Below are 26604 nucleotides of genomic sequence, written 5' to 3' on the forward strand. Positions count from 1 at the left end.
GAGGGTGTGTTCACACCATGTATTTTTTTTTTTTTTTGGGGGGGGGGTTGTCATTGTAGCACGATTTTCCAAAAACACCACAGTAATTTTAACGCATTTTCGGCAAAAATGTGCGGACACAGCCTCGGGTTTCCACAGATGCCAAGAAGTTACAAAAAAATAAGTGAGCCGACCATTCTTCAGGCGCCTAAAATCTCGCCTCAGCACCTTTTTGAGCGTTTTTCGCTTTGGAAACCTTTGTGTGAACAAAAGCCAAAGAGATTATGAAGTTTTTTGTTTTTTTTCGTGTTTATTTTGCAGCTGCAAACTACATGTGTGAAACCCTGAGGTGAGAAAAACGTGCGTGTCGTGAGGAGATGTGAATGGAGGCGGAGGAAGCATTACTGTAGTGGGAGGGAGGGCAGAGCCTCCTGGTAATGACTGCTTCCTCCCCGGCCTCCTCCCCCTCGCCCAGGACTCTGTTGCCATCGCTGTCTCTTCTTCCTTCAAGCACATTGCCATCAGGAGGCAAAGCACTGCCCCTTTAAATGCATCTTTTTCCCCTCCTTCTCCTCTGATCGATCCACCATTTTTTTTTACCCCCCCCTTTTCTCCTCTCACAAAAAAAAAAGAAAAAAAAAGAGAGAGAGAGGAAAAAAAAAAAAAGGAGTCCTGTGATCTCCACCTGGAGGATTTGTCGGATTCATCGGGGGTTGTTTTTTTGGAGCTAAATACGAGGATCTGGAATAAAAAGTCTCGGAGGGTGGAGGGGGGAGTCCTCCTCCCTCCCTGCCTGCTTACAAATGGCTGCAAACATGTACAGGGTTGGAGGTAAGAGGAAAAAATAATCTGTGCATGGTGCCGGGGCCTGCAAGAGTGCGGGATGGCGCGCTAACCCTGCGCTACCGCACGTCTCTGCTGCCCCTGCTGGAAGCCATTAGGCGCTGTGCGGCCGCTGCAGAACCTCTTGCCCCTGCATGTTATTGTTTATTCAGGCACTCCTGCGCCCTCCCCGCCGCCGTCTGCTCGCATGTCTGACAGGCGCTGCCTTAATGGAGATGATAAAAAAAAAAACCGCTGCCATGTTTTTTTTTTTGTGTGTAGATTTTTGGTGCAATAATAATAATAATGGGGTGAGGTAAAGGTAGAGGGGCTGCAGGCGGAGAACATGGCGAGGAGGGCACCGACACAAAAGAGCCTGGCCGCCTCCACAGGCGGCAGGAAGAGGACGGGGCAGACATGGTGCCGGCTCTGCTCCATACAAATTGCTTGCAGATGTTTGGGAGGGTTTATTTTTTTTGACTGGAAAATGGCAGCAGGGAATTTAGTTTTTTTTTGCATTTTTTTTTTTTTTTTGCAAATGTTTGTTGGCGGCAATTGTAGAAAATAAGGAAAGTCTGCACCTCTGCTAAAATCTGGCATCTTAGGTTATGGCCAGTGAGGGTTTTTTTTTGTGGAAATGCATTAAAAAAAACCTAAAAAGACTCTATTTGTTTCTATTTGTATGAGGAGGTTTTTTTTTTTATTTTTTTTTAAGGGGTTTTCTTACCTAAAGAGGTTTTGAAAAAATGGTGGGAAAAAAGTCATCCTCCTCGAAAAGGCTGCAGGGAAAAAAAAACGCTTAAAAAAAGGCCTCTCCTCAGGCCTCGTTCAGATGTACGTGTTGTAGCCAAGTTTTTTGCAGAAGTAACACGTACCTGTTAGTCTGGGGTGCTGTTCACACATCTGTGTTTTTTTCACAGACACACGACTGCGTTTTTGTTTTTCCCAGCAGCAAAAAAAATCAAAAAGTGATAATAGAAGTGTATGGGTCCGTTACAATCACGTACGGCACGCGGATGGTACCGGTGCCGTCTGTGAGTAACATGGCGGAGTATAGGGGGAGTTTATAGGTTTATTCATATGTGAGAAATACAGATGACACACTGACCAAACACTGATGACTCTGGTGCCATTTTTTTTGCGTGCATGAAAAATACTGATGTTTAAATGAGTCGGTGTCAGATGAGTGCAGGAAAAATCTAGAAAACTCAAGATGATTTTCATCCACTTTGTCATCTGTGTATCCATGTTTTGCGTGCATGTCCCATCCAAATCTTCCATGTGCCCGCCGTATTTTGCTTCTGTATGTTACGTCCATGTGCCATATGTATTTGCTTCCGTATCTTCCGTGTGACGTCTGTGTTTAGCTTCCGTCAACTGCATTTTTCCTGTGTGCCACCTATAGCTTCCATATGTTGCATCCGTGTGCTCTCCATATTTTGATTCTGCATTTTGCGCCCATGTGCCGCCTGCATGTTACAGACGGCACCAGTACCATCCTCGTGCTGTACGTGATTGTAACGGACCCATAGACTTCTATTATCACTTTTCTGCATTTTGCACACGCGTGCCGTCAGCATTTTGCTTCTGCATTTTACGTCCGCGTGCCGTCAGCATTTTGCTTCTGCATTTTACGTCCGCGGGCCGTCCGCATTTTGCTTCTGCATTTTACGTCCGCGGGCCGTCAGCATTTTGCTTCTGCATTTTACGTCCGCGGGCCGTCAGCATTTTGCTTCTGCATTTTACGTCCGCGGGCCGTCAGCATTTTGCTTCTGCATTTTACGTCCGCGGGCCGTCAGCATTTTGCTTCTGCATTTTACGTCCGCGGGCCGTCAGCATTTTGCTTCTGCATTTTACATCCGCGGGCCGTCAGCATTTTGCTTCTGCATTTTACGTCCGCGGGCCCGTCAGCATTTTGCTTCTGCATTTTACGTCCGCGGGCCCGTCAGCATTTTGCTTCTGCATTTTACGTCCGCGGGCCCGTCAGCATTTTGCTTCTGCATTTTACGTCCGCGGGCCCGTCAGCATTTTGCTTCTGCATTTTACGTCCGCGGGCCCGTCAGCATTTTGCTTCTGCATTTTACGTCCGCGGGCCCGTCAGCATTTTGCTTCTGCATTTTACGTCCGCGGGCCCGTCAGCATTTTGCTTCTGCATTTTACGTCCGCGGGCCCGTCAGCATTTTGCTTCTGCATTTTACGTCCGCGGGCCCGTCAGCATTTTGCTTCTGCATTTTACGTCCGCGGGCCCGTCAGCATTTTGCTTCTGCATTTTACGTCCGCGGGCCCGTCAGCATTTTGCTTCTGCATTTTACGTCCGCGGGCCCGTCAGCATTTTGCTTCTGCATTTTACGTCCGCGGGCCCGTCAGCATTTTGCTTCTGCATTTTACGTCCGTGGGCCCGTCAGCATTTTGCTTCTGCATTTTACGTCCGCGGGCCCGTCAGCATTTTGCTTCTGCATTTTACGTCTGTGGGCCCGTCAGCATTTTGCTTCTGCATTTTACGGCCGTGTGTCGTCCAAAACTTGCATCCGTATTTTACGCTAATATGCCATCCACATCTTTCCTCCGTATTTTGTCTGTGTGCCACCTGTACTTTACGTCCCTGTGCCGTCTGTATCCATATTTCCTGTCCATGTCCTGTCTGTATTTTATGTCCGTGTGCCGTCTGTATTGTGCTTCTCTGTTTTATGTCTCTGTTATATCTATAATTATGCATCAACATTTTAAAGTCTGCACGATCAAATATGTTAATAATTGTGATGTATCCTTAAAAATCGGAAGGTACACGGATGATCGGATTTTATTTTTTGAGTATTTTTTGCGCACCCATAGACTTGAATAAGTGAGTCTTCTCCAACATATGGAAGACTATAAGGCATGCTGCGATTTATTTATTTTTCATAGACACTGACACCCTGTCTATTATAGAAAACTATCATCTGAACAGCCGTATTACATTGGTTCGTGTTCTGTCTGGTGTGTACCTGCATAGCACGTCTGTATAATACGCTCATCAGAACAAGCCCTTATGAGAAATCATTTAAAAACTAAAAAAAGTGTTTGCTGGAGAGGTTTTCTTTTGCAAAACTCGTTGTTTGTTAATGCGGAACAGTTATAAAAAAACATAAAAATCGCTACAAAACGCCCAGCAGTGTCTTCATGTGAATTTCTATGGGAAGTCCACTTTGCTGTTCATATGAAGAGTTTTGGGCACTTAGGGTACGTTCAGACGGAATATTTTTTTCTAAGGGTATGTGCACAACTGAAGATTTTTTACTGAGTTTTTGGAGAAGAAACTTCAAAAACTACAAAGACTTCAAGTTTTGATTGGATGGGTGAAAAGTTTCTGTTAAGAAAACTCAGCAAAAACCTTAGTGTGAATGTATCCTTACGCTAAGTACACAAGGAGCATTTTGAGGAGTATTTTGGCGCAGGTCAGCTGAAAAAGTCCTAAAAAAAAAAAGTTTGAGCTACTCTTGTAATTTCTAGTGTAAAACTGGGTTTCCTCCTCCAGTAGGCGTATATGCCCGCAAATGATGCACCTTAAGAGAGTGCATGTTCGCTCTATAAGCATCATTATAGTCTATGGAGCCATGGGCAATCCCGTTTTGTGGGGTTTCGGACGTAAGCTCTGACTGGGCCACTGAACGGGTGCCTGAATGCAGTGTGAAAGCACCCTAAGGCCACGGCCCCACTATCAGTATTCGGTCAGTATTTTTTCTCAGGAGTGGGAGCCAAAACCAGGTGAGGAACAATCAGAGAAAATGTATAATAGAAACAAGTCACCAATTCTGCATTTATCATCCACTCCTGGTTTTGGCTCCAACTCCTGAGAAAAAATACTGACCGAACACTGATAGTGGGGCTGATAGTGGGGCCGTGGCCTAAGAAGCAAGTGTTTTGTTTTTTTTCAGTCTCAAATCCTGTGTGTACATATCCTAAAGAGGATCTCCGCTTAGGCTATGTGCCCACGTTGCATTTATGAAGCAGAAAATTTCTGCTGCATAAATGCAAGTCCTCTCCCGGAAAAACGCATGCGGAATTCCGCACGCGTTTATCGCGCATTTTTCGCGCGTTTATCACGCGTTTTCCACATGCGGAATTGCCTTGCGTTTTTTATGCATTGGACAAAGGCAATTCCGCTTGCGGAAACGCAAAATTAAATGACATGCTGCGGATTTTTGAACGCGGCATAAACGCTGCGGAAAAATTCGCAGCATGTGCATTGCCATTGCGGAATGCCATTGGGGACCATGGGGTGCGGATATACATGCGTTTTTCAAGCGTTTACGCTGCTTAAATTCCGCAGCATATACGCTTGAAAAATGCTACGTGGGCACACAGCCTTATAGATGTTTAGCTCAGATAAGCCTGGTGCATTCCTCCCAAAGTCTCTTGCATTGTGGTTAAGTGGCTTCTGCTGTCATTTTTGTAATAGTTGCAGCGCTCCTTTAATTGTTAATTTCCTTAAAGGGGGTTGGCCATCAGATTCTGTAGTGATCCCAAAGTCTCCTGGGTGATTGGAGCAGTACTGTTCATGCCTGGCCACAACTTGATTCCCTTTTGGAGAAGTAAGGGCGCATGCGTGACCAACGCTACAGTCATGTAGGTGAACTGGTGTATTCACTCGAGAATTTGGGACCCCCATTCGGCCTCCCCGTGATCATACATTTATGACCTATCATGTAGATGGGTGAGGAAAGTATTTAGTAAAACAACCCCTTGCCCACACGCCTTTTAATTGGGTTGCTTTCGTTCGCATAACCTCTTTTTAACGTGCCTAGGAATATGAGAAAAAAACCAACCACTTTTATTTCTGTTTCTTTGTTACGTTCAAAAAGTATTTATTTATACCAGAACTGTTTCATTGTTATTTTCTGTTTCCCATAAAGTCCTTCTGCTGTGTGCTGTTTTTGTAGAGACTATGGGGCATATTTATCACTATGGTCTAGAGTGCATTTACACTGATCGATATCGGGAATGGCCAGTCTTAGGGTGCTTTCACATTGCGTTCTGTGTCCCCGTCGGGGCATATGTCCTAAAATTCCCTGCAAAACTGGGTCCGGACATATGCTGTGACGGGGGCCATAGACCGCAATGGTGACGGCAGAGCAAACATGAGCTCTGCCATGCACTTTTTTCGAGAGTGTACACCCACAGGAGGCAGACACTCAGACGTAGGTCTATGGCCCCCGTCACAGCATATATGTCCGGACCCCGTTTTGAGGGTAATTTTAGGACGTATGCCCCGACGGGTACACAGATCGCAGTGTGAAAGCACCCTTAGGAAAGCTCGCCTCCTGATAATCCGGCAGTGTAGACAGCCTGTCAATCACCCATTGAATGAGAATAATGCCCGTTTAAAAAAGCCTGCTTAAAATCATCGTTCTTGGCAGCACATTTCCTGTGCTGGCGAGAATAATTGTGCACTGCACAATCGTATTAACGATCAGTTTGCCAACATGGAAGTCCGTTCGGCCTGACTGCTGCTTGGCTTCTATCATGAAAGACAAATTTTGGTCCAAATTATGCCAGAATTCTTGTGCTTTTAGCTTGATAAATCTCACCGTATTGGGCCAGTTCATCAAGGCTGGCGGTTTGTACATCAGTCTTGATGAACAATCCACTGGATTAAGATTTAGGAAATTGATTGAGACCTCTTAATAAATTCAGCTCATCCATCAGCTTCCATGCGCCATGAAATGTACTCCCATTTTTGTTGTAATTTATGGCACTTTTTGACATAAAATAGTGGCGCTCAGTCACGCTCCACCCTGGTGGTCTCTGCCAGGTCTTCAGAAAGACGATGAAGCTGTTGACATTTTTTAAATTTTCAAACAGTTAAACTCCAGAATTCTAGTGAAAACTGTTTGACAAATTCCAGCCTATGTCTTCGGTTTTTTTCTGTGTGTATAAAAACCATTGCAGATGGAATGGATGCAAACTGATGAAATTTTAATTTCAATTTTAACCCATTCAACGTTCCTTATTAGGCTCCCTAAACAATAAAGAAATAAAAAGTAAAAAAAAACAAAACAAAAAAAACCCCTATGTGAACAGAGCATTAGGAAATCTGCAATCGCAGTATGGGACTATCCATGTCTGAGCCCCTCGGCTGTCTACTCCTGTACTTGGACTGGGAAAATCCTGCACTCTGTGAATACAGTACGGGTTGTTGTAAGCAGAACTATGCAGCTAAAACAGCATTGTAGCGTGGTGTTTTGGGTAGAAAGGGATGCAAAATATAGTAGTGAAGAATATTACAAAAATTCATAACTTTGAAAAGTCTTAAGTAATTCAATAATAATAAAAAAGTTTGTTTTCTTATTAAGAGTACATCATAAAGTTCAGGATCACCTCCTGGCTTCTATTGTTAGATAGATACCCCTTTTTATTGGGGGGTCTACATATAATAAAAGTTTTCTTTAATAATGAACTACATTCTACATGATAAAATACTTCCTTTAAAAGAAAATACCCCATGTTCAATAACTGCACAGTGTGAATGGGATGTAAGTAAATAGTCATAGTGAAATTTATATAGAGGCAAAGCTAAAACATGATTGCCCAAGACGGAGCTGAAGCTGAGTTACGTGTCCTATGCAGTTATAGCTCGTGTATAGTGAATATCGAGAACACGTGGCTTAGTGTCTCTTCACGTGTGTGTATACTGTATATGTATACTTTTTTTTTCCCTCTTCTCCCCTTTGATGTTGGCCGGTAACTTCTATGGTAGTGGTGCAGTCTCTGTGCTGGAAGGTGTTTTTTTTGTTTTGTTTTTTTCTTATTGTCACTTTGTAAGGAAACCATTGTAAACTATTTTTTTCCTATGTAGTGTATATAATGAAAATTTTATATATTTTTTTTTTGCATAATATGTTGGGTGCATGGGAACAGATCTTTAGGGTTGGTCCAAACAGGTTGGATTTTGTACTAAATTCTGCCACTAAAGTTTCTGTAAATCAGGTTCTGAAAACGTGCAGATTTTGCTGTTATTCCACTGATAATCCTTAAAGGAGGACCTTTCACTGGATTTTTTTTTTTTCATTTAAATGTAGGACCTCCTCCAGTTGGTGCTGCTGAACTGATTCTGGAGCGGTTTGTTCTTTTTCTTCTGTGCCCCCCTGTTACAGAGTTATGCCCCCCCCTGTAATAACGGTGCAACTGTTTCCAACGGAAACTGTGGGCGTTTTCTTTTACTGACGGTCGTTGTTACATTGGGGCCTCCTTATATGTATTATCTGGTGAAAAAGAGATTGGGCATGTTGAAATACATTATGCCCAATCATATATTCTAACAGAAAGTGAGTGGCTTTGAGAGGTGTCTGTTAGCGGTGTATTAATATCTCCCCATTTAAATTAATACCGTATATGTTCTTGCTTGAGCAAAATATGCTCAATTGAGAGAGAGAGAAATTGGCCACACAAGCGTTCTGTGTCTTGGACCAAACATTTTGGCTAAATATATTTTGCTCCAGGTGACAGAAACACAGATTTAGAGGATTACATGATCTAAATTTAGTTTAATTCCTAATAGTAAATAGGCAGCAAGCCATGTATGTGCCATCCAGATTCTGTGCCTATCCCTCACCTCTCCAATGTTCTGTTACACCGTGATCCCTGGGTCGTCCTCCTACTCCACAATCTACCAGACCTCACTTGTACACAATTTCGACCTTTGTTATGTCTGCATGCAAAACAGACAAATGACACATTTTATGGAAGCTAAAATCTGTCCTTCAGAATAGACGGATTTATTATAAGTGAAAAATTTGCCAGCATTTACCAGACAAACGTGACTAATTTGTCAAGATCTGTACACCATGGGTAGAATATGCTTATCCATGGGCCCTGACATAATGTGACATCTATTTACATTTTCCATTGAACCTCTCTTTCTCTTGTGCTGTGTTCATGGGGATGACCCCACACTTCCCTTGCACCACCAACCACTCTCCCCATTGCACCTGATGTTTTTTTTTTCTTTTTATCTTTAGCTTTTTCCCCTTTCTTTTTTTTTTTCACCTCTTTGCTCTTTTTTTCTTATTTTCTCCCTTTCTTTGCTCTTTTTTCCCTTCTCCCTTTCTCTCCTCTTTTTTCCTTCTCCCTTTCTCTCCTCTTTTTTCCTTCTCCCTTTCTCTCCTCTTTTTCCCTTCTCCCTTTCTCTCCTCTTTTTTTCCCTTCTCCCTTTCTCTCCTCTTTTTTTTCCTTCTCCCTTTCTCTCCTCTTTTTTTCCTTCTCCCTTTCTCTCCTCTTTTTTTCCCTTCTCCCTTTCTCTCCTCTTTTTTTCCCTTCTCCCTTTCTCTCCTCTTTTTTTCCCTTCTCCCTTTCTCTCCTCTTTTTTTCCCTTCTCCCTTTCTCTCCTCTTTTTTTCCCTTCTCCCTTTCTCTCCTCTTTTTTTCCCTTCTCCCTTTCTCTCCTCTTTTTTTCCCTTCTCCCTTTCTCTCCTCTTTTTTTCCCTTCTCCCTTTCTCTCCTCTTTTTTTCCCTTCTCCCTTTCTCTCCTCTTTTTTTCCCTTCTCCCTTTCTCTCCTCTTTTTTTCCCTTCTCCCTTTCTCTCCTCTTTTTTTCCCTTCTCCCTTTCTCTCCTCTTTTTTTCCCTTCTCCCTTTCTCTCCTCTTTTTTTCCCTTCTCCCTTTCTCTCCTCTTTTTTTCCCTTCTCCCTTTCTCTCCTCTTTTTTTCCCTTCTCCCTTTCTCTCCTCTTTTTTCGGGCCACTCGTTTTTCTTGCCATAATACAAATTCTAACAGTCTATTCAGTAGGACTATCAGCTGTGTATCCACCAGACTTCTGCACAACACAACTGATGGTCCCAGCCCCATTTATAAGGCAAGAAATCCCACTTATTAAACCTGACAGGGCACACCTGTGAAGTGAAGACCATTTCCGGTGACTACCTCTTGAAGCTCATCAAGAGAATGCCAAAAGTGTGCAAAGCAGTCATCAAAGCAAAAGGTGGCTACTTTGAAGAACCTAGAATATAAGACATATTTTCAGTTGTTTCACACTTTTTTGTTAAGTATATAATTCCACATGTGTTAATTCATAGTTTTGATGCCTTCAGTGTGAATGTACAATTTTCATAGTCATGAAAATACAGAAAAATCTTTAAATGATGTGTCCAATAAATATATATATATATATATATAATATATATTTCTGTAATTCTCGGAGAAATACTTACTTTTGTGGAACAATTTAAAGGGTGCCAACACCTTCGGCCATGACTGTATACAGGGTGGGCCAGTTATATGGATACACCTAAATTAAATGGGAATGGTTGGTGATATCAACTTCCTGTTTGTGGCACATTAGTATATGGGAGGGGGAAAACTTTTCCAGATGGGTGGTGACCATGGTGGCCATTTTGGATCCAACTTTTATTTTTTTTCAATGGGTAGAGGGTCATGTGACACATCAAACTTATTGAGAATTTCATAAGAAAAACAATGGTGTGCTTGGTTTTAACGTAACTTTATTCTTTCGTGAGTTTTTTTACAAGTTTATGACCACTTATAAAATGTGTTCAAAGTGCTGCCCATTGTGTTGGATTGTCAATGCAACCCTCTTCTCCCACTCTTGACACAGTGATAGCAACACAGCAGAAGAAATGCTAGCACAGGCTTCCAGTATCCGTTGTTTCAGATGCTGCACATCTCGTATCTTGATGGTATGGGGTGGTATATGGGGTACAAAGATAGTGGGGCCATTCTTCATCTTTGAACACATTTTATAAGTGGTCATAAACTTGTAAAAAACTCATGAAAGAATAAAGTTATGTTAAAACCAAGCACACCATTGTTTTTCTTATGAAATTCAAAATGAGTTTGATGTGTCACATGACCCTCTTCCCATTGAAAAAAATAAAGTTGGATCCAAAATGGCCAACTTCAAAATGGCCGCCATGGTCACCACCCATCTGGAAAAGTTTTCGCCCTCCCATATACTAATGTGCCACAAACAGGAAGTTGATATCACCAACCATTCCCATTTAATTTAGGTGTATCCATATAAATGGCCCACCCTGTATATATTTTTTTTCTCTTTCATCTGTGTGCAGTGGCGTAATTAGAGTCCGATGCCTATATATATATCGGACTCTCTAATTACGCCACTGCACACAGATTAACGAGAAAAAATATATACACAGTCATGGCCGAAAGTGTTGGCACCCTTTAAATTGTTCCACAAAAGTAAGTATTTCTCCAAGGAAATAATTGCAATTACACGTGTTTTGTTATGCACATGTTTATTTCCTTTGTGTGTTTTGGAACAACACAAAAAATAGAGAAAAATGTGGACATAATTTCACACAAAACCCCACAAAATGGACCGGACAAAATTGTTGGCACCCTCAGCTTAATATTTGGTTGCTCACCCTTTGGAATAAATAACCACAATCAGTAGCTTCCTATAACCATCAACTATCTTTTTACACCTCTCTACTGGAATCCTGGACCACTCTTCTTTTGCAAACTGCTCCAGGTCTCTTATATTTGAAGGCTCCTTCTCCCAACAGCAATTTTAAGATCTCTTCATAGGTGTTCAATGGGATTTAGATCCGGACTCATTGCTGGCCACATCAGAACTGTCCTGCGCTTTGTTTCCATCCATTTCTGGGTGCTTCTTGAAGTATGTTTGAGGTCATTGTCCTGCTGGAGGACCCATGACCTAGGACGCAAACCCAGCTTTCTTACACTGGGCACTACATTGCTATCCATAATCCTTTGATAATCTTCAGATTTCATGATGCCTTGCACATAGTTAAGGCACCCAGTGCCAGAGGCAGCAAAACAACCGCAAACATCTTTGAGCCTCCACCATATTTGACTATAGGTATTGTGTTCTTTTCTTTGTAGGCCTCATTCTGTTTTTGGTAAACAGTAAAATGATGTGCTTTGCCAGCTGTATCTGGCAAAAGCTGTAAAAAGATCTCTAGAGATGGACTTGTAACCTTGAGATTGTTGATATTTTTCACCAATTTTGGCTCTCAAAAGTTCTCTCCTCCTCTTTCTGTTCTCCATGCTTAGTGTGGCACACACAAACACAATGCAAAGATTGAGTCAACTTCTTTTTTTATATGGTTTTAGGTGTGATTTTCTTATTGCCCACACCTGTTACTTGCCACCGATGAGTTTGAACGAGCATCACATGCTTGAAACAAAGTTGTTTACCCACAGTTTTGGAAGGGTGCAAACGATTTTGTCTTTCCCATTTTGGGGATTTTGTGTGCAATTATGTCCAAATTGCTTTTTTTTTTTTTTTTGCTTATTTTGTTCCTTGGTTGTGTTTTTGGAAAATAGAGCATGTCACTTCTTTCAGCTTTTTTGCTGCTTTTTTTCACCCATAGGAAGTAATGGGTGGTCAAAAAAACGCAACAAAACCTGCGTTTTTAACGCAGCTGTTTTCCTGCCAGAGAAAAGTTAGCAGCAGATTTGCATCAGAAAAAAACACGTGTGTGAACATAGCCTAAATCTAACTCCTCATTTCTTAACCACGATAACTTAGAAGACTCGCGCATTTATTTTTTCAGGCTTTTTTTTTTTTTTTTTTTTTGCAGATTTCGAGATGCAGACGTTTGATTTGCTTTGCTGAATGTAATCAAATGTCTTGTAATTCTTGCATATTGTTTGCTGCATAATCACCTGAAGCTTTGATACATTTTTATGAAATTTGCATTGTTTAGTCTGGAGCCTGTGTACATCGCGCACATTAGAATACCAATTTTTGCTGAAATCATCCCATTGTGTGCTGATGGCGCTCTACGCCACTCGTTCTTCATCATATCTTCATATGGCCTTCATAGCGTTCGCAGACCTGATTGTCATTAGCATAACACTGATTATATCAATAGAAGGACACAGTGTTTTTTTTATTATTTATATTGTGAATGTGTGTTAAGAATGCTGCAATTTAAGAATGCTTATAAAAATAGAGGTGTTAAAAATAACTTATCAATTCACAAAATGCAAAGTGAATGTACAAAAGCGAAATATAAATCAAACCGCATCAATATTTGGTGTGATAACCCTTTGCCAGGGGCGTAACTACTGCGGTCTCCCTGCGACTGGGCCTGGCAGGTGAGGGGCCCCCCGACACCATCAAATACTTCAGCTGGATGTGTGCCCTCGGACGCACGTTCGGCTGAAGTGTATTGCAGCGAACAGACCCATCAGGTCTATGCATGATAATGCATGCTGCCGGCCAATCAGAGGCAAGTAGCTGACGTCGGTGTGCACATGATCGGGGGCACATGGCAGTGACGTCATGCGCTCCCATCGCTTGCATGCTGAAGTCAGCTGCCGGCTTCAGAAGAGGACGCCGCATGGTGGGGGAGCGGAGGGAAGGTTAGGATTTTTATTTTTAAATCAGTGAGTACACGGTGGCCATACTACTACATGGATGACTATGGGATGGGCATTATACTACATGGATGACTATGGGATGGGCATTATACTACATGGATGACTATGGGCTGTGTATTATACTATATGGAGGACTATAGGCTGTGCATTATACTATATGGAGGACTATAGGCTGTGTATTATACTATATGGAGGACTATGGGGGTTCTATTATACTATATGGAGGACTATGGGGCGTGCATTATACTATATGGAGGACTATGGGGCGTGCATTATACTATATGGAGGACTATGGGGCGTGCATTATACTATATGGAGGACTGGACTATGGGGAGTGCATTATACTATATGGAGGACTGGACTATGGGGAGTGCATTATACTATATGGAGGACTGGACTATGGGGAGTGCATTATACTATATGGAGGACTGGACTATGGGGAGTGCATTATACTATATGGAGGACTGGACTATGGGGAGTGCATTATACTATATGGAGGACTGGACTGTGGGGAGTGCATTATACTATATGGAGGACTGGACTGTGGGGAGTGCATTATACTATATGGAGGACTGGACTGTGGGGAGTGCATTATACTATATGGAGGACTGGACTGTGGGGAGTGCATTATACTATATGGAGGACTGGACTGTGGGGAGTGCATTATACTATATGGAGGACTGGACTGTGGGGAGTGCATTATACTATATGGAGGACTGGACTGTGGGGAGTGCATTATACTATATGGAGGACTGGACTGTGGGGAGTGCATTATACTATATGGAGGACTGGACTGTGGGGAGTGCATTATACTATATGGAGGACTGGACTGTGGGGAGTGCATTATACTATATGGAGGACTGGACTGTGGGGAGTGCATTATACTATATGGAGGACTGGACTGTGGGGAGTGCATTATACTATATGGAGGACTGGACTGTGGGGAGTGCATTATACTATATGGAGGACTGGACTGTGGGGAGTGCATTATACTATATGGAGGACTGGACTGTGGGGAGTGCATTATACTATATGGAGGACTGGACTGTGGGGAGTGCATTATACTATATGGAGGACTGGACTGTGGGGAGTGCATTATACTATATGGAGGACTGGACTGTGGGGAGTGCATTATACTTATGCTATGGGGCCCCATGACTTCTATGTACGCCCCTGGTGAGTATACATCTATACATTAAAGAACAGCTGCAGAATGAGGAATATATACCAGGATGTGGGGTGCGGGGCCGGTACAGATCATGCATCGGGGCCCATCAGACTTTAGTTATGCCACTGCCGTTTGCCTTCTGATGAGTACACTTTCAAATAATTTTTGAGGGCACTTGGCAGAGAGGTTGTTCCAAACATCTTGGAGAGCTAATCACAGATCTTCTGTGGAAGTCGCTTGCGTAAATCTGTCTCTTCCTGTAATCCCAGACACTCGATGATGGTGAGATCAGGGCTCTGAACTGCCAGAAAAATCTGATGATGTAGTCATCTGTCTCCATAAATTTTGTAAAGAATGGTTTGGTTGGTGGCACATACACTGCTATCACTCCATTCTGATGCGGCCTCTCAGCCCCTTTGGGATTAGTGGGGGTCCCATTGGTCCGTTGACATGCAAACTCTTTCTTTTGAATGAAGGCATGAAGTTTCAGAAAAAATTAGATGCTTTTCTGTCAAAAATTACCATTGGTGGTTTCGGTTTTCTCGCCGATTTTCCAAGGATTTGGGACTGATTTTGCCTGTACTGAATGAAGAGGTCTGGTGCTCTGTCCATGGCTGACTGGTCCTCTATCAGCTTGAAATGTCCAAATGCTCCCGATTCTTGAGTTGTTTCTGCAGAAAAAAAAATGCTGCTCCAAATTTGACAACTGAATCAGTTGAAGCAGGAAAAAAAAACATCCTCCACACAGAAAATGTTTCAAAAATGCCTTTCCAAAGCATTTATTTGACATTGATATTTTTTTCTTCCAGAAAAATTGTCATGAAAGGACTGTGTGATTATATCTGTACAGTACCGTTAGGTCCAGAACTATTTGTACAGTGACACAAGTTTTGTAATTTTAGCAGTTTATAAAACATATTCAAGATAGTTATATATCAATCTGGGCTTATAGTGCCGACTCTCAGCTTTAATTTGAGGCTATTCATATCCTAATTGAAGTAAGTACGAATTACAGCTCTGTAATACGGAGCGGCCTCTTTTTAAAGGGACCAAAAAGTAATAGGACAATTTTCTCAAAAGCTGTTTAATGGGCTGCATGGGATTTTCCCTCCATTAGTCCATCATCAATTAACCCCTTCATGACCTTTGAAGTATAGGTATGTCCAAGGTCGTGTCCCTGCCTTTGATGCAGGCTCCGCCGCTGAGCCCGCATCTTCTCCTGCACATGACAGCTGATCCGATCAGTTGTCATGTGCCTCTAACAGCCGCGGGTGGATCCAAGATCCATCCTCGGCTGTTAACTAGTTAAGTGCTGCTGTCAATCACTGACAGCAGCATTTAACCCATGCCTGGTGGAGGCAAGTCACAAGTTCTGCCCATCAGCGCACCTGTCACGTGATTGTGGAGCGCCAATGGGTTGTCATGACAGCTGGGGTCTGTAGAAGATCCCTGTGACTGTCATTGTGAATCTCCTATGGATGCCGGCTCATGGCTGGAAGTCATAGGAGATCATGATTTTTGCTACTGCTAACTGTAGGACAAGTGATCGGATGATCGCAGCTTCATGTCTCCTAAGGGGACTATTGAAGCCAGTAGAAAAAAAAAAAAAACTATTGTGGAATTGCACTTTTTTTTGCAGTTTCACCGCACATGGAATTGTTTTCCAGTACATAATATGTTAAAATCAAATGGTGTCATTCAAAAGTACAACTCGTCCCGCAAAAAACAAGCCCTCATACGGCTATATTGACTGAAAAATTAAAAAGTGATGGCTCTGGGAAGAAGGGGAGCAAAAAACGAAAGCGCAAAAAAACGGAAAATCGCAAGGTGGTGAAAGGGTTATGCAGGTAATAGGTCTAGAGCTGATTCCAGGTGTGGCATTTGCATTTGGTGGGCTGCTGCTGTGAACCTATAACATGCGGTCAAAGGAGCTCTCACTGGAAGAGAAGCAGACTATCATTAGACTGAAATAAAAAAAGAAGAAATCCATCAGAGATTGCAGAATTGTTAGGAGCAGCCAAATCAACAGTTCGGTACATTCGGCAAAAAAAAGTGCACTGGTGGGCTTGGGAACTCAAAAAGGCCTGAACGTTCAGCGAAGACAGCAATGATGGGTGATAGTAGAATCCTTCCCATGGTGAAGTAGAACCCCCTTCACAACATCCACCCAAGTGGAGAACACTCTCCAGGAGGTCTGTATTTCAGTATCTAAGTCTACCATAAAGAGAAGACTTCATGAGAGCAAATACAGAGGGTTCACCACAAGGCGAAAAACATTAATCGGCCTTAAAAATAGAAAGGCCAGATTAGACTTTACCAAAAAACATCTAAAGAAAGCGCCCAGATCTGGAAAAGCAAAACTGATATCAATCTGTATCAGAGTGATGGGAGGAAGAAAGTCTGGAGAAGGCTTGGAACAGCTCCTGATCCTAATCACACCACACCTTCTGTAACACATGGTGGAGGCAGTGTGATGGTGCGGGCATGCATGACTTCCAATCACTGGGTCTCTAGTGGTTATTGGTGATGTGACTGAAGACAGAAGCAGCGGGATGAATCCTGTGTGTACAGGACGATACTTTCAGCTCAGATTCAACTAAATGCTGCAAGGCTGATTGGACAGTGCATCCCAGTACAGATGGACAATGACCCAAAACATACTGAGAAAGCAAAGATGTCATCACCAGATCTCAGCCCCATCAAGCAGCATTTCACATGCTCAAGACAAAACGTTAGGCAGAAAGACCCAGAGACAAGCAACAACTAATGTCAGCTGCTTTAAAGGCCGGCAAAACTCACAAAGGAGAAAACCCAAAGTTTGGTGACCTTCTTGGCTTCCAGACCTCAGGCCGTCATTGCTGCAAAGGATTCTCTAGAAAGTATTAAAAATGAACATTTTATTTATGGTGAAGTTAATTTGTCCAATTACTTTTGAGCACCTGTATTGAGGAGGGATTGTAGAAAAATTTTTGCAATTCCTAAACGTATCACAGGATATTTTTCTTCAATTGTTTTAAAGAAGTTGGTCACACCTTTTTTATTATGCCCCCAATGTATCCCCCCCGGGGCCCATAACTGTCTTTGTAATTACCTTCTGTTGCAGGTTCTGCCTGTGAGAGGCGCTATCGATGGCCGCTCACAGGCATCACATGACCCCTCGCTGACCTCAAGACAAGTGAGGCGTGACTCAGCGCTGGGGTCCCCGCGGTGACTGCTGGGTTGTGTACGGGGTTTCCCCGAGCGTCATTCCCAGCATCCACCGCGCGCTTTCCTGATGAATGAGGAGAGGTAGAGCGCGCGATGGATGCCGGGTGTGACGTGCGGGGAAACCTCACCAACAGCCTGGCATCCACCTGGAATGCGGAAGAGGGACCCTCAGGTGCAGCCTGGACTTGTAACTTCAGCTGATGTCAGAGCCGGCTGCAGCCGGGGGTCACGTGATGCCTGTGAGAGGCCAGCGATAGCGCCGCTCACAGGTTGTAACTGCAACAGAAGGTATTTACAAAAACACTTATGGACAACCACTTTAATTAAACCTGAAAGTCTCCACTACAATTGCATCTCATTGTTTCCTTTTAAATAAATAATAGTGGCCTGCAGAGCTGAAATCACGAAGATTCAGGCACTGTCCAAATATTTCTGGACCTAAGGCTGTGTGCCCGTGATGCTTTTTTTTAAGCGTTTTTGCAGCGGCAATTCCGCTGCAGAAACGCTTGGTAGAAGGTCTGCCATGTTCCCCAATGATAATCCGCATGTGCTGTGCACATGCTGCGGAAGTTTCCTCTGTGGATTATCATTGCGGAAAATAACGCAGCACTAACAATTATTTAGCGGAAGCGCTGCGTTTTCGCCGCCATTGACTTGCATTGGAACGCATGTAATCCGCATCACTGGATCTGTACATGAGGATTACATGCGATTCAATGTGCGGAAGACAGGAGACTCTCCTCCAGACCCGGGTACCATAGTACCTGTAAAAAAAAGAATAAAATAAAAAATATACATTATACTTCCCTTCTGATGGCCCCCAGTGTCCTTGTCCTGGCTTGCCGGCAGATCGCGGTGGACTCAAGGACCTGCCATGACGTCATTTAGTCATGTGACTGGTCACGCGACTGCTGATGTCAGCAGGTCCTTTTAGTGTACCGCGAGCTGCCGGCAAGCCAAGACGGAGCGAGTAAAGACTTCAGGGACCATCGGAGGGTAAGTATATATTTATTTTTTAACATTCTTTCGGTCACACTATATAAATCCATTCCGGTTGCATGGATTTATATAGTGTAACCAAGTTGTCAAGCACTTTCCAAGTGATGCTAAAATCGCCTGGAAAGCGCTTGTCAACCCACATGAGGAAATGCATGTGAAGAACGCATCCGCATGTCCCTGGCAGGAAAAAACGCATGTGCAATCCGCATGTACAATCCGCATGCGTTTTTTCTGCCAGGGAGATGCAGAAACGCTCAAAAAAAATCCGGAGCATTTCTGCATCGTGGGCACATAGCCTAAGTGTATTTTCTAAATGTGGCATTTGTGGGCGTGCTCTGAAGATTAATAAACTCTCTTGTATGTGTCTAATGGGGTCGTGCTCTAGAGTAGTTATTCTCAACTCCAGTTCTTAAGGCTACCTAAACAGGTTTTGTTTTCAGGATTTCCTTCGTATTACACACATGATGGAATTCTTAGCAAGACATATGGTTATTTCTATAGGATATCCACAAATCATAACCTGTGGCTTTTGTAGGCATGCTCTGGAGCTCATCGTAGCTTGTTTTGTAGGCGTGCTCTGGAGCTCATCGTAGCTTGTTTTGTAGGCGTGCTCTGGAGCTCATCGTAGCTTGTTTTGTGGGCGTGCTCTGGAGCTCATCGTAGCTTGTTTTGTGGGCGTGCTCTGGAGCTCATCTTGGCTTGTTTTGTAGGAGTGCTCTGGAGTACATCGTAGCTTGATTTGTAGGAGTGCTCTGGAGCTCATCGTAGCTTGATTTGTAGGCGTGCTCTGGAGCTCATCGTAGCTTGATTTGTAGGAGTGCTCTGGAGTACATCGTAGCTTGATTTGTAGGAGTGCTCTGGAGCTCATCGTAGCTTGATTTGTAGGCGTGCTCTGGAGCTCATCGTAGCTTGTTTTGTAGGCGTGCTCTGGAGCTCATCGTAGCTTGTTTTGTAGGCGTGCTCTGGAGCTCATCGTAGCTTGTTTTGTAGGCGTGCTCTGGAGCTCATCGTAGCTTGTTTTGTAGGCGTGCTCTGGAGCTCATCGTAGCTTGTTTTGTGGGCGTGCCCTGGAGCTCATCTTAGCTTGTTTTGTAGGAGTGTTCTGGAGCTCATCGTAGCTTGATTTGTAGGCGTGCTCTGGAGCTCATCGTGGCTTGTTTTGTAGGCGTGCTCTGGAGCTCATCGTAGCTTGTTTTGTAGGTGTGCTCTGGAGCTCATCGTAGCTTGTTTTGTAGGAGTGCTCTGGAGCTCATCGTAGCTTGTTTTGTAGGTGTGCTCTGGAGCTCATCGTAGCTTGATTTGTAGGAGTGCTCTGGAGTACATCGTAGCTTGATTTGTAGGAGTGCTCTGGAGCTCATCGTAGCTTGTTTTGTGGGCGTGCTCTGGAGCTCATCGTAGCTTGTTTTGTAGGCGTGCTCTGGAGCTCATCGTAGCTTGATTTGTAGGAGTGTTCTGGAGTACATCGTAGCTTGATTTGTAGGAGTGCTCTGGAGCTCATCGTAGCTTGATTTGTAGGAGTGCTCTGGAGCTCATCGTAGCTTGTTTTGTAGGCGTGCTCTGGAGCTCATCGTAGCTTGTTTTGTAGGCGTGCTCTGGAGTACTTCGTAGCTTGTTTTGTAGGAGTGCTCTGGAGCTCATCGTAGCTTGTTTTGTAGGCGTGCTCTGGAGCTCATCGTAGCTTGTTTTGTAGGAGTGCTCTGGAGCTCATCGTAGCTTGTTTTGTGGGCGTGCTCTGGAGCTCATCGTAGCTTGTTTTGTGGGCGTGCTCTGGAGCTCATCTTGGCTTGTTTTGTAGGAGTGCTCTGGAGTACATCGTAGCTTGATTTGTAGGAGTGCTCTGGAGCTCATCGTAGCTTGATTTGTAGGCGTGCTCTGGAGCTCATCGTAGCTTGATTTGTAGGAGTGCTCTGGAGTACATCGTAGCTTGATTTGTAGGAGTGCTCTGGAGCTCATCGTAGCTTGATTTGTAGGCGTGCTCTGGAGCTCATCGTAGCTTGTTTTGTAGGCGTGCTCTGGAGCTCATCGTAGCTTGTTTTGTAGGCGTGCTCTGGAGCTCATCGTAGCTTGTTTTGTGGGCGTGCCCTGGAGCTCATCTTAGCTTGTTTTGTAGGAGTGTTCTGGAGCTCATCGTAGCTTGATTTGTAGGCGTGCTCTGGAGCTCATCGTGGCTTGTTTTGTAGGCGTGCTCTGGAGCTCATCGTAGCTTGTTTTGTAGGTGTGCTCTGGAGCTCATCGTAGCTTGTTTTGTAGGAGTGCTCTGGAGCTCATCGTAGCTTGTTTTGTAGGTGTGCTCTGGAGCTCATCGTAGCTTGATTTGTAGGAGTGCTCTGGAGTACATCGTAGCTTGATTTGTAGGAGTGCTCTGGAGCTCATCGTAGCTTGTTTTGTGGGCGTGCTCTGGAGCTCATCGTAGCTTGTTTTGTAGGCGTGCTCTGGAGCTCATCGTAGCTTGATTTGTAGGAGTGTTCTGGAGTACATCGTAGCTTGATTTGTAGGAGTGCTCTGGAGCTCATCGTAGCTTGATTTGTAGGAGTGCTCTGGAGCTCATCGTAGCTTGTTTTGTAGGCGTGCTCTGGAGCTCATCGTAGCTTGTTTTGTAGGCGTGCTCTGGAGTACTTCGTAGCTTGTTTTGTAGGAGTGCTCTGGAGCTCATCGTAGCTTGTTTTGTAGGCGTGCTCTGGAGCTCATCGTAGCTTGTTTTGTAGGAGTGCTCTGGAGCTCATCGTAGCTTGTTTTGTGGGCGTGCTCTGGAGCTCATCGTAGCTTGTTTTGTGGGCGTGCTCTGGAGCTCATCTTGGCTTGTTTTGTAGGAGTGCTCTGGAGTACATCGTAGCTTGATTTGTAGGAGTGCTCTGGAGCTCATCGTAGCTTGATTTGTAGGAGTGCTCTGGAGCTCATCGTAGCTTGATTTGTAGGCGTGCTCTGGAGCTCATCGTAGCTTGTTTTGTAGGCGTGCTCTGGAGCTCATCGTAGCTTGTTTTGTAGGAGTGCTCTGGAGTACATCGTAGCTTGATTTGTAGGAGTGCTCTGGAGCTCATCGTAGCTTGATTTGTAGGCGTGCTCTGGAGCTCATCTTAGCTTGTTTTGTGGGCGTGCTCTGGAGCTCATCTTAGCTTGTTTTGTGGGCGTGCTCTGGAGCTCATCTTAGCTTGTTTTGTGGGCGTGCTCTGGAGCTCATCTTAGCTTGTTTTGTGGGCGTGCTCTGGAGCTCATCTTGGCTTGTTTTGTAGGCGTGCTCTGGAGTACATCTTGGCTTGTTTTGTAGGAGTGCTCTGGAGCTCATCGTAGCTTGTTTTGTAGGCGTGCTCTGGAGCTCATCGTAGCTTGTTTTGTAGGCGTGCTCTGGAGCTCATCGTAGCTTGTTTTGTCGGCGTGCTCTACAACAGCGGTCTCAAACTCAGCCGGGTAAATGGGCTACACAAAATCTGAATATGAAGAGCCACATTCTTTGAGGGAGAAGAGGTTTTCAGTGATACCATTTTTCTATGTGACTTTTGGATAACCATTTTTTTATTCTTTTTAATTGTGCTTATTATATGGGCACAGGTCATTTTTACTTCAGTTTTTACATAAAACAGCCTTTTTAGTGGCCAAATATTTTTCTGTTATTTTTTCATACTTCCAATGGGTACAGAAAGTATTCAAACCCCTTTCAATTATTCATTCTTTGTTTCATTGCAGCCATTTGGTGAATTCTAAAAAGTTATTTTTTTCTCATTAAAGTAAACTCTGCACCCCATCTTGACTGAAAAAAAAAAACAGAAATGTAGAAATTTTTGCAAATTTATTAAAGAAAAACTGAAATATCACATGGTCGTAAGTCTTCAGACCCTTTGCTCAGACACTCATATTTTAGTCACATGCTGTCCATTTCCTTGTGATCCTCCTTGAGATGGTTTTGCTCCTTCATTGGAGTCCATCTGTGTTTAATTAAACTGATAGGACTTGATTTGGAAAGGCACATACCTGTCTATATAAGACCTCACAGTTCACAGTGCATGTGAGACCAAATGAGAATCATGAGCTCAAAAGAACTGCCCAAGGAGCTCAGAGACAGAATTGTGGCAAGGCACAGATCTGACCAAGGTTACAAAAGAATTTCTGCAGTACTCAAGGTTGCTAAGAGCACAGTGGCCTCTATAATCCTTAAATGGAAGAAGTTTGGGACCACCAGAAGTCTTCCTAGACCTGGCCGTTCATTCAAACTGAGCAATCGTGAGAGAAGAACCTTGGTGAGAGAGGTAAAGAAGAACCCCAAGATCACTGTGGCTGAGTTCCAGAGATGCAGTAGGGAGATGGGCGAAAGTTCCACAAAGTCAACTATCACTGCAGCCCTCCACCAGTCGGGCCTTTATGGCAGAGTGGCCCGACGGAAGCCTCTCCTCAGTGCAAGACATATGAAAGCCTGCATAGTTTGCTCAAAAACACATGAAGGACTCCCAGACTATGAGAAATAAGATTCTCTGGTCTGATGAGATGAATATAGAACTGTTTGGTGATAATTCTAAGCGATATGTGTGGAGAAAACCAGGCACTGCTCATCACCTGCCCAATACAATCCCAACAGTGAACCATGGTGGTGGCAGCATCATGCTATCGGGATGTTTTTCATCTGCAGAGACAGGATGACTGGTTGCAATTGAAGGAAACATGAATGCGGCCAAGTACAGAGATGTCCTGGATGAAAACCTCTTCAAGAGTGCTCTGGACCTCAGACTTGGCCAAAGGTTCACCTTCCAACAAGACAATGACCCTAAGCACACAGCTAAAATAACAAAGGAGTGGCTTCAGAACAACTCTGTGACCATTCTTGACTGGCCCAGCCAGAGCCCTGACCTGAACTCAATTGAGCATCTCTGAAGAGACCTGAAAATGGCTGTCCACCAATGTTCACCATCCAATGGAGAGGATCTGCAAGGAAGAATGGCAGAGGATCCCCAAATCCAGGGGTGATAAACTTGTTGCATCATTCCCAAGAAGACTCATGGCTGTACGAGCTCAAAAGGGGGCTTCTACTCAATACTGAGCAAAGGGTCTGAATACTTATGACCATGTGATATTTCAGTTTTCTTTTTTTAATAAATTTGCAAAAAAATTCTACATTTCTGTTTTTTTCAGTCAAGATGGGGTGCAGAGTGTACTTTAATGAGAAAAAAATGAACTTTTTAGAATTTACCAAATGGCTGCAATGAAACAAAGAGTGAAACATTTAAAGGGGTCTGAATACTTTCTGTACCCACTGTATCTTTTTCAAAATAGTTTTTATTTTTTTTCTTCCAATCTGCCCCATACAATATTATTGTTTTATAATTAGCCCTTTATAGTAATAATGTCCCCTGTTCTGTAAAAATGTCCCCAATTTTATAATTTCCCTTGTAATAATGGTCCCCATCTTGTAATAATGTTCCCATCTTGTATTAATGTTGCCGATCCCGGCCCCCATCTTGTAGTAGTGTCACCCATCCCGGCCCCCATCTTGTAGTAGTGTCCCCATCTTGATCTTGTAACAATGTCTCACATTCTGTCGCTCTTTACACACACAAAAAAAAATCCTTCTCACCTGAGCTCTCTCCCTCGGTGAACAGTGTTCCCTTCTTCCTCCACAGCCGGGGCGGTGCATGGCAGTGATGTCATGCGCGGCTGCGATAAAGATGCTGATGTCGGTCGCCGGCCTCTGATTGGCCAGTGGCTGATTCTGGTATTGCGGTATAAAGTGCCGGTTTCTGCACCGCAATACATCTCAATTGAATGTGTGTGTGTCCGTCCGTTTAGTTGAAAAGAAACGCTGACATCGGCGGCCCCTGGACTGGGCTACAATCGTATCGGGGGTCCAAGGGAAGCACAATGGAGCCTGGTGGGCCACGTGTTTCAGACCCCTGCTCTAGAGCTCATCGTACCCTTGTTTTGTGGGTAGAAAGGTCAGCAAATACCATAAGACAAAAAAAAGAAAAGTGACTGCAATAAATTGCAAATGCCGATGATGAAAGGCCCGATATGTTATGAATACTCCTCCCGTTCCCATACACTTTTTGCCTAGGCCCGTTAAACCCTTCGTGCCGTGGCCAATCTTTGGTTTGTGCTTTTATTTATTTTTTTTACATATACATGACCTAGGAATATGACTGATCAGGTGTGTACGAGTACGGCGATATTAAATTTGTATAGTTACTGAGTTGTTTTTTTTTGTTGTTGAAAGTCAGAAATTTGAGGGGTAATAAATTGGATTGTGTCGCCAAAACATTTTTTTATTTTTAAGTCGGATCTTTTTTTTTTTTTTAAATATCTTTTCAATGGAAGGCAATTATTATTTCTTAATGGTTTTAAAACCTTTTACTTGGCCTGGCTAGGTAGCAGGACTTGAACTTGCAATCATCATGGGCTTTTACAGCAGTAGCGACATGGCAGTCATGAGGGCTTTCAGCAGACCCCTGACTTTAATAGTAACCCATCAGCCCCCTGTGATCGAGTCACAGGGAAGGATGCGAAGGGATGCCCAGAGTTGCGTGCCTTAAAGGGGTTTTCCCACAAACGAAAGTTGATTTTAATCAATAGATCTTGGAATAATAATAAGTTCCACAATTGGATGTGATTAAATAAAATGTTCCTGTGCTGAGATAATCTTATGAATGAGCCCCTGCTGTGTACTGTGTAATGGCTGTGTCTGACTGTGCAGGAACACGGACTGATCATACCACATCTCCTGGGCAGGGGAGGAAACAAAAGAGTATACAGACAGGACAGGATGGGATCACAGCTGATTCTTTCTGTGAGATAAAACATTTCCCTACCTGTTTTTAAACAATGTTTTACATCAAAGAAAGAATCAGCTGTGATCCCGGGCTGTCCTGTCTGTATACTCTTTTGCTCCCTCCCCTGCCCAGGAGCTGTGGTATGATCAAACCATGTTCCTGTAGGGTCAGACACAGCCATTAGACTACTGTCCGGGAAGATGGGTGTTGTGGTCTATGTTATATACATGTTACTTTTGCAAATAACCTTTTGACATGTCTTTTTATAATTTTGTCTATTTTTCAGATTATGTTTACTTTGAAAATTCTTCAAGTAACCCGTACCTGATAAGAAGAATAGAAGAACTTAACAAGGTGCGTATCGTGTCAGCCGGGTATAGGTTTTGTGTAATAGTCTCGTGTGTAGGAAACTGGATTTCTGGAAATTCCTCTTTTACAAACCTATAATTGTGAATGTTTTATTGAATGACAATGGGATTGATGATTAGAGCCGCATATCCCACGTATTGGATACACCTACAAACCATAATATTAATTGAAAATGCGATACAACCTGTTCATGCCGCCTGTGACTCAGAACTCGGCATTTACTTGGTGGCACTTGCTTTTGTATTAGTATATGGCAGAGATGGGAAGATCTTATATGTCAGGATAATGTATGGAGATGTGAAGATCTTGACCAAAATACCCATTTAATGTGCTTGGAGGGTTTCTGTAAAGTTACTCTGTTGGTATCCTGTAACCAGTTAATTTAAAGTGTAAAATATATATTTATTTTTCATTTTTATAATAATTGTGTCCAGCATGAAACTTTGCAAATCACTTTGTTAGAGAATTTGTCGGCCTTCTAATTCTAAAAAAAAAAAAAAATGCTTACAAGTGACTTCCAGACTCAGGATTTTCTCCAGTCTATTTCCTTGACTTTAGCTGCAGTAATAGGACATCTTATTTGGAGTACAGATGATGGCAGTGATGGGTCAGCTCCTGTCTCCTCCCCTGAGTGTTGTGCTTATTAGGACAATCTCCTGCAGCAGCTTCTCCCCAGAGACAGTGACACACCGGCGCTGACCCATCACTGCCATCATCTGTACTCCAAATGAGGACGTTCTGATATCAATGCCACTGAAGTCAGGGAAATAGACTAGAGAAAAGCCGGGGTTTGGAGTATGTATTCTATTAGACAAATCCTCTAATAAAATAAAGTGATTTGCAAAGTTTCATAACTTTCCGAGCTGTACAAAATTACAAAATCGTAGTTTATTTACTCTTTAAAGGATTTGTCTCAATTTCTTATATGGTTGAAATTGCAAAAACAA

The 26604-nt window shown here is 43.3% G+C and overlaps 1 protein-coding gene across 9 annotated transcripts in view; it reads left to right on the plus strand.

Moving 5' to 3' along the window:
- Positions 1-420: 420 nt before the first annotated feature.
- MTA1 (metastasis associated 1) overlaps positions 421-26604 on the plus strand; it is a 133994-nt gene continuing 107810 nt past the window's right edge. For 7 of the 9 annotated variants that reach the window (XM_073639152.1, XM_073639151.1, XM_073639154.1 and 4 more), the window contains exons 1-2: positions 422-810; positions 25575-25642. In XM_073639152.1, the coding sequence (XP_073495253.1) occupies positions 783-810; positions 25575-25642 (96 nt within the window). In that variant the 5' untranslated portion in view covers positions 422-782. Of the gene's footprint in view, positions 811-25574; positions 25643-26604 lie in introns of all 9 variants that reach the window. The other 2 variants (XM_073639150.1, XM_073639156.1) reach the window with 2 other exon arrangements.

This window comes from Phyllobates terribilis, unplaced genomic scaffold (assembly GCF_046119375.1).
Source record: "Phyllobates terribilis strain yellow unplaced genomic scaffold, ASM4611937v1 Scaffold_7__3_contigs__length_470593459, whole genome shotgun sequence".
Taxonomy (NCBI): domain Eukaryota; kingdom Metazoa; phylum Chordata; class Amphibia; order Anura; family Dendrobatidae; genus Phyllobates; species Phyllobates terribilis.